Raw genomic sequence first — 20,685 nt, forward strand, 5'->3', positions numbered from 1 at the left:
CCTCGCCCAAGAGATGGTGAATGAGCAGGACTGAAATGAGTAAACGAGAAAGTGAGCTAAAGATCTCAATGCACGGTGGACATGATGCACCTTGTGAAGCGCCCTTCCCCAATTGGCTCACTCTTCAGAAAAAGTTTGAAGAATGGAGGTCAAACTCGACAGGGGACCATCACATAAAGGCCGAAAGGTGTAAGACTCCTTTTAGTAACCTCTTACAACAGGCAGAAATACCTCGGGCCTATTCTACACTTGGACCCACAGGGGAAAGTGGTTAAGGATGGCGCTTCTGGGATCATGATCGTTTTCTCTTTCCCCATGGAAAGAGTAACTGTTGATAAACCTCCATATGTACTGTAACTTACCTGATTTTTTTGCCTTTTTGTCATTTTGCAATACATCTGAGAATTAATTATGTTTTAACATTGATTTGGCATGCATTATCAGTTGATTTTAACATTTGACCATTATCAAATAATTCATCTGCAATAAAAATTGTAGTCTCATCGAAATTTCAGAACGAAGGATTTTACATAAAATTCTCATTCACACATGCAGTGTCACCCACACACTACTATGAATCAATATGCAAAAAATACAAACATGAAATGCTTTTTGGAACTCTAGATTCAAGCAGACGAAATCTAATGACATGAAAAAATTCTAGCATTTGATGCCCAATATTTTCTTTTTTTCCCGTTTTGATAATCAGAAGCTTGGCAAATACTGAGTATTCAACAGGGGTTATCAATGGAGCTTTGATAAAGAATATTTTACACAATTCAGGCAATCACTAAGCAAGTGGAATGTTTGGGGAAGATGGAAAACTGATTTATTAAACTGAAAAATGAAATGTCGGTTACAAAAACAACAAACATAATGACTACGTTTTTTTTTTTTTTTTTAATTGCAATACAGCACACCTGTAACACTGATTTCTCTAAATTGTATCACATTTTTGAGCAACACAAAATAAGAATAATGTAGGCCATTGTATCTACTTTGTTGAAAGCTATACAAAGAAAAAATGCTATATTACTGAAAGGTAACTTCAGTACTTGCGAATACTGACCGTAAAGAGAGAATTTAATCCCCATATCACATCCTTCAGTTTTCGTGTTGGTGCCCAGCCCATCCCATCTATAGAATTTTGTCTTAATAAACTAAGACAGATGTCACCATCCTCGCTGATATTTGGATGCCATAGCTTTGTTAGACATTTTACTGATGGAGGCTGTGAAAGAAATTCATTACATAGTCACTTACATTAAAATATGAGGAAATCACTTGAAAAAGTATCATTTATTTTCAAAGCGCACAGTAATACCAAATTTCAATTCTTTTGCCAGTTACTGTATTAAACAAACACTAAAAAGAACATAAATGTGGAGTGGGAAAGCTAAATTAACTAAAACCAAAATTGGGCAAGTAGAATTTTTTATTCCATAGTAATGTATGCTGTGACAGCAGTGCAGGACTATACAGAGTGATCCATTGATAGTGTCCAGGCCAAATACCTCACGAAATAAGCTTCAAACAAAAGAACTGCAAAGAACTAAACTCGTCTACCTTGAAGGGGGAAACCAGATGGCACTATGGTTGGCCCGCTAGATGGCGCTGCCATAGGTCAAACATATCAACTGCGTTTTTTTAAATAGGAACCCCGTATCTTATTACATATTCATGTAGTACATAAAGAAATATGAATGTTTTAGTTGGACCACTTTTTTGACTTTGTGATAGGCGGCGCTGTAGTAGTCACAAATGTATAAGTACGTGGTATCACGTAACATTCCGCCAGTGCGGGCGGTATTTGCTTCGTGATACATTACCTGTGTTAAAAATGGACCATTTAACAACTGCGGAAAAGGTCGATATCGTGTTTATGTATGGCTGTTGTGATCAAAATGCCCAACTGGCGTGTGCTATGTATGCTGCTCGGTATCCTGGACGACAACATCCAAGTGTCCGGACCATTCGCTGGACAGTTACATTATTTAAGGAAACAGGAAGTGTTCAGCCACATGTGAAACATCAATCACGACCCGCAACAAATGATGATGCCGAAGTAGGTGTTTTAGCTGCTGTCGCAGCTAATTCACACATCAGTAGCAGACAAACTGCGCAAGAATCGGAAATCTCAAAGACATCTGTGTTCAGAATGCTACATTAACATTGATTGCACCTGTACCATATTTCTATGCACCAGGAATTGCATGGCGACAACTCTGAACATCGTGTACAGTTCTGCCACTGGGCACAAGAGAAATTACGGAATGCTGACAGATTTTTTGCATGCGTTCTATTTAGCGACGAAGCGTCATTCACCAACAGCAGTAATGTAAACCAGCATAATATGCACTATTGGGCAATGGAAAATCCACAATGGCTGCGACAAGTGGATCATCAGCGACCTTGGCGGGTTAATGTATGGTGCAGCATTATGGGAGGAAGGATAATTGGCCCCCATTTCATCGATGGCAATCTAAATGGTGCAATGTATACTCATTTCCCACATAATGTTCTACCAATGTTACTACAAGATGTTTCACTACATGACAGAATGGCGATGTACTTCCAACATGATGGATGTCCGGCACATAGCTCGCATGCGGTTGAAGCAGTATTGAATAGCATATTTAATGACAGTTTCATTTGTCATCGAAGCATCGTACCATGGCCCGCACGTTCACTGGATCTGACGTCCCCGGATTTCTTTATGTGGGGAAAGTTGAAGGATATTTGCTATCGTGATCCACCGACAACGCCTGACAACATGCATCAGCGGATTGTCAATGCATGTGCGAACATTACGGAAGGCGAACTACTTGCTGTTGAGAGGAATGTCATTACACGTATTGCCAAATGCATTGAGGTAGATGGACATCATTTTGAGCATTTATTGCATTAATGTGGTATTTACAGGTAATCACGCTGTAACAGCATGTGTTCACAGAAATGATAAGTTCACAAAGGTACACATATCACATTGGAACAACTGAAATAAAATGTTCAAACGAACCTACGTTCTCTATCTTAATTTAGAAAACCTACCTGTTACCAACAGTTTGTCTAAAATTGTGAGCCATATGTTTGTGACTATTACAGCGTCATCTATCACAAAGTGAAAAAAGTGATTCAATTAAAACATTCATATTTCTTTACGTACTACATGAATATGTAATAAAAGATGGGGGTTCCTATTTAAAAAATGCAGTTGATATCCGTTTGACCTATGGCAGCGGCATCTAGCTGGCAAACCATAGCGCCACCTGGTTTCCCCCTTCAAGCCAGGCAAGTTTCGTTCTTTGTAGGTTTTTCGTTTGATGTTTATTTTGTGAGATATTTGGGCCGGTCATGATCAATGGACCACCCTGTATAATCAAGTGGACACTCTTGTGTGTTGTTGTTATTTGTGGCATTAGCAAAAGTTGCCAACACCATGTTCTGAAGTAATTGCTGAACAAAAAGATCAAAGTGCCAGCACCACCACCAGATTGTGTATGAAACCAGTGCCACATTGTAATGCAGTATACTACCATTTCAGTTTCTGAAATCCACTTACAGTATATTTGTGTGTTTTGTGAAAAGGTTGTTCAAGCTTTCATTTCATCTGAAAATGGGAAGGAGGAACAGAAAATGAGCATGTAACATGAGTAACAGGCAAAAACCAAGTGGCTTTCTGCATTTTAGAAGTGCCTGAATACGGAACTCCTCACCATTTACAAATGTAAACTTTCTGGATGGAGCAACAGCAGTACAGATCAGGTGAACTGCAGGATTGTTTTATCTGTTTGTCAAAAATAGTGACTTTAACAAGTCTCAAAATAGCTTCCATGTCTCAGATCACTAATTTGCAGTGATTGAGGAACATGCAAAACACTTTAAGCTTCCATATGTGGAAGAACTTTAAAACATCATTACTGCTGCTGGGCCATTTCAACCCTTGAAGGTTTCTGATGTTGCAGGACAAAGGCTTTTAACCAAATTTCATGGATATGAATCACGAAAGATGTTGTAAGGAGTTTTTGTTACAAAAAAATCTATAGTCCCTTCCTTCAAGAGCCAGGGAGTTTATTTTGAAACAAGGAATCACTGTTCACGGTGAGCCTTTTGTAGTACCCTCAACTGAAATGAAGAAAAAGGAAACTTCCATTATACTTAAATTTTTGTGTGAATTAACATTTTAAAATTTAAAAATGCATTCAATCTAGTTACTTAAAAATTGTTGCTTTAACTGAATGTGAGGGTTTGGGGGTGGGTGGCTAGCAGCACAGAGGGAGGGGCGGCACGTGCATGCGATGCACAGTTGTTGGAGTCTGTGGGGAGCGGCACTTGCTGAAGATGACATAGGAACTTGAATTACAAGGGTGTGACAGGACGCAGGAAGGGCAAACTGTTGAGTGAAGGTTGTAAGGACAGTAGGTTTATGGATATCAAGACCTTTGAGTTTCAATAGGAACTGGAGGTACGTAAATACATAAAACGCAACCAGTTACTTTTTGGAATAGTTATTTATTATTCAATGAACAGGTTTTTGAACCTTTTCAGGTTCATCTTCAGATGACTTTCTGGAAGTTATGGCACAATTTCTGGCGTAATACTGGTTGCTGGCTCTGTGACAAGAAGATGGCACACACTTTAATGTATCACCATAACTATTGTTTGTCTGTCGATATGGATGCAAAATTGAGTTTTTTACTTACTGCGACAATATGGGTGGCCTTTTCCTTAGTGCCCATCTGTCTGCCTCAATTTTAATGGCCAATTGGTGCATAAGAGATGTACCAATTGGCCATCAAAATTGAAGCAGACAGATGGACACTAATGAAGAAAGCCGCCCATACTGTCACAGTAAGCAAAAAACTAAATTTTGCATCCATATCGACAGATAAACAATAGTCATGGCGATACATTGAAGTGTGTTCCATCTTCTTGTCACAGAGACAACAACCAGTATCATGTTAGAAATAGTGATGTAGCTTCCAGAAAAACACCTGAAGATAAACCCGAAAAGGTTCGAAGACCAGTTCACGGACTACTAAATAAGTACTCAAGAAAGTGACTGGTTGCAGTTTTATGTATTTACATTCAATTAACAGTCATGGGTTCTAAAATATCCGTAATGGAACTGGAGGATGTGTTACACTTCAGGGATGGGTCACTATAGCAGAGGTTGCAAGTAGTATCATCCACCTCTATAAAATAGCCATACACAATCTGAAAACAGATCCTGACCTTATCATCCTCCCAGCAGACAAAGGCTCCACCAGTGTTGGGGACAGTCACAGTGACATGTCAATCTGTTTATGGGCCATCTAGAGGAAACCTTCCTGTCTATTCCCCCCCCCCCTCCCCCCCACCAAAAAAAACCTCGCAACCCTAGGCTGCTTCAGGTTCATTGTTGATGTTTTCACTATTTCGACTCAGGGCCTAGACATCCTATTCACATTCCTCTATAACTTCAACATTTTCTCTGCCATCTGTTTTACATTGTCCTCCTCAACACAACATGCAGCACTTCCTGGATGCTGACCTCCACCTTCCTGATCATTCCATCCATACCTCTGTCCACATTAAACTCGCTAACCACCAACAGTGCCTTCATTTTGACAGCTGTCATCCCTTCAACACCAAATAATACCTCCTGTACAGGCTGGTTATTCGTGGATGACATATCTCCAGTTATGAAAGCTCCGCTGACCAGCATACTGAAGGTCTCACAAAGGCCTTCACGGACAGGCACTACACTCCTGAACATAGTTCGCAAACAGATTTCCCATACCATATCCTCACATACCTTCTATTTTCCCACCACCCCCAAGATTCAGATATAAAAGAGTGTCCCCCTTGTTGGCCAATACCACCCTGGACAGGAGCAACTGAACCATATCCTTCATCAGGGTCTCTTCCATCATAAACTGAAATGAGGAACATCCTACCCAGGATTCTTCCTAACACTCCTAATTTGATGTTCCATTGCCCACCAGAACTCCACAGCACCCTAGTCCATCCCCATGCCATGCCCACCATCAACCCCTTGCCACAGGGATCATATACCTGTGGAAGACCCTGGTACAAGACCTGCTCAATCCACCCAACCAGCATTTCTCACTCTAGTTCTGCCACAGTCTTATATTACGCCATCAGAGGCCACACCACCTGTGAAAGGAGTCAGGTCTACCAATTTTGCTGCAAATGCTGCTCAGTTTTTGAAGTCAGTATGACAACCAACCAGCTGTCCACCACAATGAATGGCCTCTGCCAAGCTGTTTTGAAGAACGAACTTGACCACACAGTGACACCAAGCAGCACAGAATAAAATGTTTAATTTCAATGGCTGCTACACAACACAGCCATCTGGATCCTTTCCTCCACCACTAGCTAGACAGGAGGTTCTATTACAACACATCCTTTGCTCCCGTCATCATGCTGGGCTCAGTATCTAGTAACCCAATGCCCCACACTCTCCACCCAACAGTTTCCCATTCCTCCATCCTGTCACCCTCTTCCAATTAACATCCCCACACATTCAGCATGTGCTGCTCCCCATCAGCTCTGACAACCGTACATCACATGCCTAAGTCCCTGCACCTGTCGCCCCTCCTTCCTGTATTCACAGCCAGTGAAGCAGCTGCGTCCCTCTGAGCCACAAGCTACCCACCCTCGATCGCTCTCCCCCACCTCCTCCTCTCTTCCTCCACCCACCCCACCCGACACAATCCCACCATAGCATAATCCACCTGCCGAAATGCAGCACTGGCACCACACATCCAGCTAACACCATGTAGAGGAATAGGTGTGTGCACGGGTGCACGACTAACTTCAAAGAGGACTACTACAAAGGCTAATAACTTTTTTTCTTTTCTGTGCACCTACTGGGCAAATCTGACGATCACGGTCCGGATGATGTGCAATATTTTTGCTATCAGCTTGTATGTTCAAGACATTCCTTAAGCAACCAGTTTGTTAGTCAGAAGATATCATACTGCCATTGTTGTTCAACCTAATCATTCTGAAATTGTTTTCAGAAAAGAAAATCTTACAGCGACTGAATATTGTAGCTGCTAAGGGAGACAGCATCTTCATTGGAGTTGTAGCAGTTTTCTCCGACTTTGCCTGGTGTTCTCTGAGAACTGGAGAAGAAGAAACCTCCGACTGCCAACTCATCCTGTACTTAACCTGTTCTCTCCTTACAGTAGCCATGAAGAAAACCACCTTCACCTATAGTCAAAGTTTTTCACAGATTGTTTGTATTAGTCAGGTAAAAATTTTATAATGTATGCATCTAGGCGAAAAATCCAAAGGGGAGTTTTTTAATGCCTACCTGTCTTATCTCTGTCAAAGACATAAATTCAAAAGAGCAAGTAAGTTAATTTATATTTTGTTTGCGACATTGAAGCAATCTCATTTTAGAGTGACAACCAATTGAAAGGACTGCTTGCGAAGTTAGGGAACTTGTTAGGATTTTGTATCATTTTCATGTATGTATTCTATTGATAGGAAGTGTATTATAACGTGTGTTTCTGCGTTGCATACCCTGTACTTTTTTCAGACCACAATGGGGACAGAGGGGCTGGCAGACTGATGCTGTATGGTTAATCTTAACAGATCACCTGAATGTCCAGGCTACAGGCAAGCAACTACAAGTTTACCAGTCTGGAATCTAATACTGTCCTTTCCTGTAGAGTCTTCCTATTTCTATTAGTTGTAGATGCATATTTTTAAAAAAATCATGTGTAGATTTGTACTGATTTTGTGTGTGTATTTTGAAACTACATGGGTCGTGTGAAGATTTTTTATTTACAGATTTATGGTTAGGACACGCACCCAGTCGAGAATGGAGTGGGGACAGAATACAACGGACAATATTCGGTCAGTTGAGGAAGCCCCTTCCACTGATAGTTCAGTACCTGTAATGATCACAGCTAGGACTTAGGAGTTTGACATTTAAGGTCTGTTACTTAGTGTATCCCAAGTGGTGCAGACGTTAACTGCAAATCAACAATATATGTCTGCTACAGTGCAGTCTGTTACAACTGAACAAGTTAGGATAGCCTCCACACAAGAATCAATGGCAGCACAACAATACAAAATCTCTACTATAGTTCATACTCTAGCAGTACAACAGGCAAATCTCTCTGATAAACAAGACGGTCTCATTATGCAGCAGGAGGCACTGGTTACTGAAAAAGCAAATATCAGGCTAACTATGCAAGAGTATATTGCTATGGTTGAGTCATTGCCAACCAGAAAAGAATTTGAGATGCGAAGTAGATCATTTAAGCAAAGTGATCTTGCTACAGAAAAGGCAAATCTGAAGCTGTCGCTGGAGAGAGTTCCTGGGAAAATATCCAAAATTCAAACCAAAGTAAAAGATGTTACCACAACCGTAGAGTCTCTTGTGTCCAAATTGGAACTTGTCAAATCAGACTGTGTCGCAGTTATAGAAGAGAGGTTGACACCAGTGTGTTAATGAACAACTGCAACAAGCTGTGCAGAACTTTCAACTGGCTAATGTACCAGATTCCACAGCTATCCAAATTGATAATGATGTGATAATCCAACAATTTGGTCAAAAGCTCTTGAAGTGGAAAGACAATATAACCAAATCGGTTGAAGAAAGTTCCAATAAGATTAAGTGGTTTTGACACAAGTCATATTTTCCGACCAACCGAAGCAAAATGTGATGAATTCAGCGTCAGTGATGAGTAGCCCGACGCCTACGACAAAAGGCGCATATGTGGTGTCTGACTATTTATGGCAATATATCACCCAACAATGTATATGCCCAAATGTTGATGGAGAAGGAGGTCCTAAAGCACCAGTAGTTCAAAGTCTTCTGTCCGGAGAAGAAATCTGTTAACCCTGTGATTTTCATCTGCAGGTTCAGAGGTGTTTTACCCCATGCACAGACTGACGCGCAAAAGATTTCTTTTGTCGCTGGATACATACAAGGGGAAGACAGTTTACGATGCACAGACATTATGGAAACCTATGGCACCTACCGAGGAATTTGAGTGAACGTTCTTGAATAGGTATTGGTCTACGGGAATTCAAGAACTACTGAAAAAGAGAGGTTTATAACCCAGAACCATTTTCAGTCAAGAGTGGAAACTTGTGCCAGTATTTTGAGAATTACCTGAATAAAAGTAGATACTGGGATACTCCAGTCCCACAGGTGGATATTTTGAAGATTATTAAGGCAAAGTTACCGGTCAAGATGTGTGAAGAACTCGTGTATACTCCCGAAGACAATGTCGAAGACTCTCTCTGTCACCATCACCTTTGAGTCATTAAATCATGGGAATGGGTTGTCGGCTAGTGTAAACAAGAACTTTGCATATCACCCAGGACTGAGCGGCAACAATAGTAGTAGAGCACAGCAGAGCTCGGGCTTCCAAGCTCAACGTAACAAACAACATGTGAATGGCGACCAAAGATTGAATACCAATGTGGTGCATTTCCAACTTCGCTGGGCAGAGAAGAAACCTAACAAGCAAAGATTCAAACCAATGCAAACCACGAATCAAAATAACCACAACCAACAGTCACAATAATCAGCAATTCCAAGGGAATAATCCAAATTGTCAACCACAAAATATTAACAAGCAATCTTCAAACATAAATGACTGGAGAGAGCAACTGTCATTGATTACAGATGTCACTGATGAACCCAGAACCCATCTGTTAAACTAAAGATGACCGGATCGTGCCTGGAGAATTTGTCGGGTGATGTAAGGGGTTCTGGCAAGAGAGTTGTTATGATCCAATGCAATGATGGACAGAGACTAGTAGATGAACTTATGCATGACATCCAGCATTGTACAGCCAAGCGTATGACCGTTCCTGTACCGGCAATATATGCAGAAGTCTATGGTCATACCATTAAAGTAATTCTTGACTCTGGTGCATATGTGAATGCAACCTCCGCAGCCATGTTTGAGAGGTTGGCAAGACCGGAAACTACCAGTCTTTCCTGCAAGTAATTGTGACGTTATAGGTGCAATCGGTACCAGGGCACAGAAGGTAAAGATACAGACTCTTATTGAATTAAGAATAGGAAATGTAGCGACTTTATGCATGTACCTAGTAATAAATAAATTACTAGAGGACTATATTTTGGGTATTGAGAGTATTCGGGGGAAGGACGTAAAATCTGACTTCTCTGTGGGCTGTGCCTCTTTTAAGATCGATTATGAGAACGTGCAAAGTTTGTCAGCTGACCAAGCCTTGTAACAAAGGTACACAAGATGAGATGCACTCAATCATTCCACGTAAGCCCTTAGATCTGATCTCTGCAGACATCTGTGGACCAGTTCTGAGGGCAAGAGTAGTAGTAAATACATAGTTGGATTTTTAGATACATTTTCTAAACATGTGATGTTGTACCCAATTCGGTCAGCCACCAGCAAATCCATTATCAAGAAATTGTTCTGATTTTATTCCATCTGTTGGGAAGCCAAGAACGAGCCTGACAGACAATGCAATGATTTTCACCTGCTATACTTGGAGAAAGGCTTTATGGGAAGCAAATATTACACATGCCAAAACAACATGTTACAATCCCAGAGCGAGTCCCATCAAATGTGTATTTAGAGAGTTAAATCACTTTATGAGAACCTACTGCTCAATGAAGTAAAACCAAGTGGATTGAACTGTTGCAAGATTTCACTATAATCATCAGTAACCTACCACATACAACTACTGGTTATACTCCAGAAGAATTACTCCTAAATACCGAAGAAAATAATGAGCGGGTGCAAGCATTACCTAAGATACCCTGAAATAGGATCTCATGGGAAGAAAAAAATTTGTGATAATTACCTCAACATGAAAGAGAAAGCTCTTATGAGAAAGAAGAGACACAACAAGGGATTAAAGAGGAAACAATATTATAATGTTGGAGATTTGGTACTACTGAGATCTCATTCAAGATCTTCACTTCTGGAGAAGAGGACCAAGTAGTGGCAAAGAATATACCATGGATCATATGTTATTATAAAAGTACCACATCCGGGTGCATATCTGTTGGTCTGTTTGCATATCCAAAGACATTGAAAATAAAGGGTGTGTACCCTCATGAAGATTTAAAAATGTTCTATAAATAATTCTGTGTATTTTTTATGTATGTCATGATTTGTGTAACTATATGATCTATAATTACACAAATCATTACATACATAAAAAAATACACAGAATTATATTAACTATATGATCTACAACCCCCCCCCCCCCATAAAAATGGACCTTGCATTGGTGGGGAGGCTTGCATGCCTCAGCGATACAGACAGCCATACGGTAGGTGCAACCACAACAGAAGGGTATCTGTTGAGAGACTAGAAAAATGTGCGGTTCCTGAAGAGAGGCAGCAGCCTTTTCAGTAGTTGCAGGGGCGGCAGTCTGGATGATTGACTGATCTGGCCTTGTAACACTAACCAAAATGTCCTTGCTGTGCTGATACTGCGAACAGCTGAAATCAAGGTGAAACTACAGCCATAATTTTTCCCGAGGGCATGCAGCTTTACTGTATGGTTAAATGATGATGGCGTCCTCTTGGGTAAAATATTCCGGAGGTAAAATAGTCCCCCATTCGGATCTACGGGCGGGGACTAATCAAGAGGATGTCGTTATCAGGAGAAAGAAAACTGGCGTTCTACGGATCGGAGCGTGGAATGTCAGATCCCTTAATCGGCAGGTAGGTTAGAAAATTTAAAAAGGTAAATGGGTAGGTTAAAGTTACATATAGTGGGAATTAGTGAAGTTCGGTGGCAGGAGGAACAAGACTTCTGGTCAGTTGAATACAGGGTTATAAATTCAAAATCAAATATGGGTAACGCAAGAGTAGGTTTAATAATGAAAAAAAGCAGGAATGTGGGTAAGCTACGACAAACAGCATAGTGAACACATTATTGTGGCCAAGATAGATACGAAGCCCACGCCTACCACAGTAGTACAAGTTTATGTGTCAACTAGCTCCGCAGATGACGAAGAGATTGATGAAATATATGATGAGATAAAAGAAATTATTCAGATTGTGAAGGGAGATGAAGATTTAATAGTCATGGGTGACTGGAATTCGATAGCAGGAAAAGGAAGAGAAGGAAACATAGTAGGTGAATATGGAATGGAGGTAAGGAATGAAAGAGGAAACTGCCTGGTAGAATTTTGCACAGAGCATAACTTAATCATAGCTAACACTTGGTTCAAGAATCATGAAAGGAGGCTGTGTAGATGGAAGAAGCCTGGAGATACTGGAAGGTGTCAGATAGATTATATAATGGTAAGACAGAGATTTAGGAACCAGGTTTTAAATTGTAAGAAATTTCCAGGAGCAGATGTGGACACTGACCACAGTCTATTGGTTATGAACTGCAGATTACAACTGAAGAAACTGCGCAAAGGTGGGAATTTGAGGAAATGGGACCTGGATAAACTGAAAGAACCAGAGGTTGTAGAGAGCTTTAGGGAGAGCATTAGGGAACGGGTGACAAGAATGGGGGAGAGAAATACAGTCTAAGAAGAATGGGTAGCTTTGAGAGATGAAATAGGGAAAGTAGCAGAGGATCAAATAGGTAAAAAGACGAGGGCTAATAGAAATCCTTGGGTAACAGAAGAAATATTGAATTTAACTGATGAAAGGAGAAAATACAAAAATGCAGTAAATGAAGCAGGCAAAAAGGAACACAAACGTCTCAAAAATGAGATCGACAGGAAGTGCAAAATGGCTAAGCAGAGATGGCTAGAGGACAAACGTAAGGATGTAGATGCGTATATCATTAGAGGGTAAGATAGATCCAGCCTACAGGAAAATTAAAGAGACCTTTGGAGAAAGAAGAACCACTTGCATGAATATGAAGATCTCAGATGGAATCCCAGTTCTAAGAAAAGAAAGAAAAGCAGAAAAGTTGAAAGAGTATATAGAGGGTCTATACAAGGGTGATGTTCTAGAGGACAATATTATGGAAATGGAAGGGGAGGTAGATGAAGATGAAATGGGAGATATGAGACTCCGTGAAGAGTTTGACAGAGCATTGAAAGACCTAAGTCGAACCAAGCCTCTGGGAGTAGACAACATTCCATTAGAACTACTGATAGCCTTGGGAGAACCAACCCTGACAAAACTCTACCATTTGGTGAGCAAGATGGATGAGACAGGCGAAATACCCTCAGACGTCAAGAAGAATATAATAATTCCAATCCCAAAGAAAGCAGGTATTGACAGACGTGAAAATTACCGAACTATCAGTTTAATATGCAACGGCTGCAAAATAATAACACGAATTCTTTACAGATTAACGGAAAAACCGGTGGAAGCTGACCTCGGGGAAGATCAGTTTGGATTCTGTAGAAATATTGGAACACGTGAGGCAATACTGACGGTACGACTTATCATAGAAAATAGATTAAGGAAAGGCAAACCTACGTTTCTACCATTTGTAGGCTTAGAGAAAGCTTTTGACAATGTTGACTGGAATACTCTCTTTCAAATTCTGAAGGTGGCAGGGGTAAAATATAGGGAGCGAAAGGGTATTTACAATTTGTGCAGAAACCGGGTGGCACTTATAAGAGTCGAGGGGTATGAAAGGGAAGCAGTGGTTGGGAAGGGAGTGAAACAGGGTTGTAGCCTACTCCCATGTTTTCAATCTGTATATTGAGCAAGCAGTAAAGGAAACAAAAGAAAAATTAAGAGTAGGAATTAAAATCCATGGAGAAGAAATAAAAACTTTGAGGTTCGCCGATGACATTGTAATTTTGTCGGAGACAGCAAAGGACCTGGAAGAGCAGCTGAACGGAATGGACAGTGTCTTGAAAGGAGGATATAAGATGAACATCCACAAAAGCAAAATGAAGATAATGGAATGTAGTCGAATTAAGTCAGGTGATACTGAGGGAATTAGATTAGGAAATGAGACACTTAAAGTAGTAACGGAGTTTTGCTATTTGGGGAGCAAAATAACTGATGATGGTCGAAGTAGAGAGGATATAAAATGTAGACTGGCAATGGCAAGGAAAGCGTTTCTGAAGAAGAGAAATTTCTTAACATCGAGCATAGATTTAAGTGTCAGGAAGTTGTTTCTGAAAGTATTTGTATGGAGTGTAGCCATGTATGGAAGTGAAACGTGGATGATAAATGGTTTAGACAAGAAGAGAATAGAAGCTTTCGAAATGTGGTGTTACAGAAGAATGCTGAAGATTATATGGGTAGATCACATGAATAATGAGGAAGTATTGAATACAATTGGGGAGAAGAGAAATTTGTGGCACAACTTGACTAGAAGAAGGGATCGCTTGGTAGGACATATTCTGAGATATCAAGGAATCACCAATTTAGTATTGGAGGGTAGCGTGGAGGGTAAAAATCGTAGAGGGAGACCAAGAGATGAATACACTAAACAGATTCAGAAGAATGTAGGTTGCAGTAGGTACTGGAAGACGAAGAAGCTTGCACAGATTAGAGTAGCACGGAGAGCTGCATCGAACCAGTCTCAGGACTGAAGACCACAACAACAACAACAACAACAACAACAACACAATTCAATAAGTGTCTGTATCTTTACCTTCTGTGCCCTGGTACCGATTGCACATATAACTTCACAATTACTCGCAGGAAAGACTGGTAGTTTCCGGTCTTGTCAACCTCTCAAACATGGCTGCGGAGGTTGCATTCACATATGCACCACAGTCAAGAATTACTTTAATGGTATGACCAAAGACTTCTGCATATATTGCCGGTACAGGAACGGTCATACGCTTGGCTGTACAATGCTGGATGTCATGCATAAGTTCATCTACTAGTCTCTGTCCATCATTGCATTGGATCATAACAACAATCTTGCTACAACATACATAGTAGTTATGTCATTTGTTTCCTGTGACATGTGTTGATAATATTCCACCATTGTGTCCCATCAACTGGTGTTATAAAACGATTGCTGTGTCTCATGCTAACTAGTGACTGTTCTGGACAGTGTTCTTCAAAATTGTGTGAAATCACCTTCAGCGATATAAAGACAGTGAACTTTGTTCCTGTGATTTGTTTTAGACCTGTGTCCTGTCCGACAATGAAACTTCAACGGAAGTGTTGTTGAGTGACAGTGATGCTGCTGTTTTTGTGGTGTTATGCAGACTAGTGTTACTATGCAAAGACAGTGATCCATCCTGCTCAATCACTAGTACATGTATATGTGTTTGCACCAATCTTATCTGAGGAGTTCTAGTGTCATTTTTGAATGTAGCTGTGGCTACCCTGGACAACTTATCTGGTGTTGCGAAAATATCTCAGTGTGCATTGTTTCCACCATGCAGAGACTTTTTTTTATTGTTTGCTGGACACTCTGGAGTGCAAGTATAAACACGAACCGAAGTGGACTGTTTATACACAGGAGCGAGTTGGGTAGAGTTGAGCGCTAACCCGTTTCATTTCAGATAGGCACTGTAGTTCCCCTTTTGTTCCTGCACATTTCTTTGTACCTTGTTGCATGTCGCGAGAACTTCTGTCTTGGCACTGTGAGGCCTCAGTAGTTCCAGCCCAGCCTCCAGTCCTTCACTAACAGCTTCGCATCTAACCACCTGACCAGCCGTCACCACCAACCACCATTCCATACCAATGTCTTGCAGCTTCTCACCATCCTGCTGTACCATCAGATTCGCACTGTCGACACCGTACCATTATCACTGCATCGTCAACATAATATCCATAATCTTGTGTTGTGTCATTTTCAGAGACTCTAAACAGTTCTGTGAACATTTTAATGATTTTCTGTATTTTTTGGTTCCTTACTATGTAACTTATTTTTTATTCATGCTGAAAATCAACATGTTTTATTCAAAATTCCACTGTTTTGCTAAATACAATAATTACAACCGGTCTGGCGAGGCCCATTGGCCAGTTTTGATCTCTGGTTTCCTCCACCAACCATGCCCAAATCAGTGGGCCTCATTTCCATTGTAAAATCCATTCCCGAGAAAGTTAGTAGGATTGATTGTGCCACCCAGTGGCGAGAGTCAGCAACTACCTGCAACGCAATGTTTTAGTTTGCTGGTGGTCACCTAATTGTTTTGCAAAAAAAATATTTGTGACCAAGAGGGGGCTATGTAATGACCCTATGTAATGTAACATGATTGTAATATTCTGGCTGCAAGTACCAGAGAATCTATGTTTTCTTTTAATTGTTGGAGGTAAGAAATGCCAAGTGGACATGTGCCTTTTTGAGGTCAAATACGTTTGCATATAGAAGTAATTTGAAGTGCAGAGGTCAACATGTAATCACGATTATTTTGAATTTGTGGAAAGGAAGGTAAATACCTTTAAGAACATTTATTCGATGTTGGATCCTCATACCTTCATAAAAACTATTAACATGCTTAACAATACAGTGCATAGTGATTTCTTCGCAAATTAACAGTACTAGACAAATCTGCTAAAATCAAGGTCCGGACAATGCGCAATATTTTCGCTGTCAGCTTGTATGTTCAAGAGGTTCCCTAAGTGACCAGTTTGTTAGTCAGAAGATATCATACTGCCACTGTTCCTCAACCGTATCATTCTTAAAGTGTTTCCAGAAAAGAAAATCTTATGGTGACTGAATATTGCAGCTGCTAAGGGAAACGGCTTCTTCATCGCGAGTTGTAGCAGTTTTCTCCAACTTTGCCTGGCTTTCTCTGAGAACCAGAGTAGCAAAAACCTCCGACCACCATCTCATCCTGTACCTAATCTGTTCTCTCCTTACAGCAGCCATGAAGAAAAACCACAGTCATCTATAGTCAATTTTTTTCACAGATTGTTTGTATTAGATAGGTAAAAATTTTATAATGTATATGTCTAGGCAAAAAATTCAAACAAGAGCTTTTTAATGCAGTACCTGTCTTATCTCTGTCAAAGACAAAAAGTCAAACAAAAAGTCAATTAATTAATAATTTTTGTTTTTGCAGAGCAGTTTCATTTCATGCAGCAGTTCAAAAAGGTTTTTCATCTTCCTCATGAATTGCATAGGCTGTATTTTTTAGGAATATTGCATAGTCTCTCACATTGTGAACAGGACAATGCAACTTCTGTTGACTGCTCAGTATTCTAACGTCCATTTACTACGGTGACATCACCTAAACAGCCAGTTGCTATCAAAAGGCACAAAACACTGAAGATCTGCCTTGGATGTACCATAAGGAGAACGCAAGAGAACTGTTCACATGATCAATTTGGCTTCGAGACATCCATTACAAATCAATAAATTCACGTTTTAAGACAGTAATGCATGAAAACACCTGGCTCAAATTGAAACTGAGTGCAACATCACAGGAACTCGCCCTTACACACCAGGTAACTACATGGAGGCCACTGTCAAAGAATGGTAAAGGCTTGTGCAGCAAAGTCTCTACCACTTAGAGAATAGATGCCATGGAGGATTTAATCATATTACAATGCACAGAGTGGACTAGCACAATAATGACATACTGAATGTTACCCAGAAGAGGATTTTGATTTCACAAAGCAATGAAGATATGTAATTTCAAGGAGACTGGCTGCATTTTCACCACTGTGTTGCCACAGAGCTTATTCTTCCATTCCTTGCTCCCCTTGAATTTACCCTTCCTGTCTACCTTTGTTCCTCTATTTACCACCCCTCCCCCTCCCTTCCCACTGCTCTTTCCCTCCTGATCCCTTCTGTCTTCCACTTTCACCAGTTGCCCATTCTTCCAATCCCACCACCTCTAAGCTTTTCTCCCCCTCCACCCCTTTACACAACCTACACTTAGGCTGCCACTCCTGTTGACCACATACAACACTGCTGTTCATTTTGGATAGATCACCGACTTTTGATATCACACCAGAAGTGAATTATTGTCTCTTGTCTTTAAAAAATTTGGAATTTACTGTTTTACTTTTATTTAAAATAGTTTTTTGTACTGCCATTGGGTTAAAGGACTGAAAGCTAATGTTAACTGTTTTCTATTACGTTTTTCTGTGCATCACAGACCAGTCCTCCAGGGGTACATGGTTGCCTTTCCCTTATTTTACATATTTGCAGGAACTTCTATTATTGTTATACACAGGAGATACAATAATTTTGTCTTCGTTTGTAATATAGACATGAATTTCATTGTGTAAACTTAACTACCTAGCTTCCTGGAAATGCAAAAGCTATTTACACCACACCACGCATCCCTTAGTTGCTAGAATGTAATGCACTGTTCAAGAAAATATTGCATCTATTTATTTCCCCAATGGTGGTAACCTCTCATATCTAGGGGGAGGAACCACTGGATGATGCGTTTGGATATCACAGTTGAAAATGTCAGTGACGACAATGATTTGAGACAGGGCAAAAGGAATGCTCAGATAGCCTAATCATTAAGGAGACTACTTGCAAAAGGCAGGAAGTGAGGATTTGAGTGTTGACTGCTACAAATTCCCACTTGTTAACAGCATATTCATTACAACACAGGTTCAATATTTCTGAACTGTTTTTAGTGATGTAATTTCATGTCACTGTGTCTTCAGTGATTTCCCCTCCCACTGATGGCATTTCATTTCACAATGTTTAATTTAATTGAATACTGAAACCATTCTGCCATGTGAATATTGTTTATACAACTGGAAGCCATGTCATGTACCTCCATCTCAAACGTATAGCTTTGATATGGGATTACTTTAGTAAGCAGAAGTTAGGTAATCATACTTATCCATATAAACATATCCATCCTAATGCACACTACAAGTTAGAAGTAAAAATGGTTTAACATCCCATCAATGACAAGGTCAGTAGAGTTGGAGCATAATGATGGGGGAAGGCAACTATCTGGTTAGCCAGGTAAAGATCTGAATCACCATCCTCCCAGAATAATGCAACATATACCACAGCACCACCTCATTCAGTATAAATAAATTATGTATTTTGCTCCATTATGAAACCACATTTTTCCTTAATACTGGAATGTTACTTAAAATACAAGGGCCATTCAGAGAGTGGCGGTGATTTACTCACATACATGCTCAGATGTTTTGTGGCAGTTAGCCATCTAGTCATTGTTTGGTATGGTGGACCTATCCACACACCAACTCTAACATGCTAAACAAATTCAGTGTCTAAAAAATCCTTTTGACATGCAAGTAATGATTTGGTTTTTGCAGACACAGGCCTACTGCAAAATGTGACGCATTACAGAATTGATGGAGATCAGGCTACAGTGGCAAGGTTTCACCAGAAATTTGCTCTGATGAGAATAAATGCCTTACACACTGTGAAGCACATATAGACCTAAATGGCATGGTAGACTCCACTTGAGGCCATTTGTTCCTCCTCTGTTTAGTCCAGACCTGACGTCTTAGAATACTGTTGGTAAATCATTTAAAGATGTGTACCTCCAGCATACTGACACAGACCAGATGAATCAGACATTGTCATGGTACAAGGAGATACTAGTAAAATCTATCAAAGAGCATTAAATGTGGCAAAGTTCAAGGTGAGCATTGTTAAACGAAGATACAACCGTGGTGAAAGTTAGTTTTCCAAATAACTTACATATAAAAATAGGTTGGTTCCAAAATTAGGAGAGTTGCTACTTAAGCTGTATTATTTGTTCTACATGATGCCCAGTTTCATATAGAGTAATTTATTTGCTAATCACATTATGAATGGCTGTGGCAGTCTGGATTCACTGAGGCTGGAAGTTTTGGAGTTATACTTAATACCATTGTACACAAACAAACCAAATCAAAAAGTAAAGTTTTTTGTAGTGTACTCATGTTATATGGTTCCAATAAGAATCAGTGTACGACGTCTTACTTAAATTACACAATGAAAAAGAAATTCTTTCAGAATAGAGAATGATACTTACAGCCATGTTATACTCTTCAGTAACATGAATGTGGAACACGAAACGACCACCCATCCAGTATCCTTCATCTGGCATTACCGTTAAAGTAAAATCATACAGAATATCTGGATTGTCAAAATGGACCTTGCAAGTGACAGGCAAAGTTTGCTCCATTTCTTGAACCTTTGAGAACACAACAACAATGAGATTATTTAACATGTATACATGAAATATTAAATGCTACAAGTAATAAAAAAAATTACACTTGTTATCTTTAGAAAGCACAGTGATGAAAAAAGTACCATTACACAAACGAATTCCAAAGTGAAAATATGCAAAAACTGGACGAGTACAGGCAACTCTCCAAGAATTTATCAGCATTTTGCCACTATTACTCAGAGACATTTCATTCTCACTTGAAGTACTTCTGTACCACCCTTCATACACCTGCTGAAGCAGGTGAGTGAGTGCCTGTGCTCTTTCATTTGATGTATAGGCATTTAGAACACTTACACAGAATCAGTCAGTACTGCAATGACTGAAAAGCACATAAATGACACCTTGCACATGATAATTTTCGCATTTGCTGTTTCCAGTAGTTGGACCCCATTTAACAGAAAAAGTGGTGTTTGTTGCTGGGAAGAAAAGGAAATATGAGGCATTATCTTCTAAGACACCACTATAAACAAATGTAACACTTTACTCAGGCCTTATAGTCTCTACAAATGGTAGCTTTCATTTGTGTGTTCTATAGACCACAAATCAGACATGATTACCTGTATCAATTCACAGTTGTCACTCAAATAAATAATTAGTTTCAAATACCAAGATACAGTAAGTTGGAAAAAAAAATGAAGTGAAGTCATGTTT

The 20,685-nt window shown here is 39.9% G+C and overlaps 1 protein-coding gene across 4 annotated transcripts in view; it reads right to left on the bottom strand.

Annotated features, from left to right (window-relative positions):
* Window positions 1–20,685, bottom strand: part of LOC124794706 (NEDD8-conjugating enzyme UBE2F-like) — a 63,974-nt gene that overhangs the window by 21,819 nt on the left and 21,470 nt on the right. For 3 of the 4 annotated variants that reach the window (XM_047258279.1, XM_047258281.1, XM_047258277.1), the window contains 2 exons: window positions 19,837–19,998; window positions 1,070–1,231 (listed from right to left, as the gene is read on the bottom strand). In XM_047258279.1, coding sequence (XP_047114235.1) covers window positions 1,070–1,231; window positions 19,837–19,998 — 324 coding nt within the window. The remainder of the gene's footprint in view (window positions 1–1,069; window positions 1,232–19,836; window positions 19,999–20,685) is intronic. The other variant, XM_047258280.1, reaches the window with a different exon arrangement.

Source organism: Schistocerca piceifrons, chromosome 4 (assembly GCF_021461385.2).
Source record: "Schistocerca piceifrons isolate TAMUIC-IGC-003096 chromosome 4, iqSchPice1.1, whole genome shotgun sequence".
NCBI lineage: Eukaryota > Metazoa > Arthropoda > Insecta > Orthoptera > Acrididae > Schistocerca > Schistocerca piceifrons.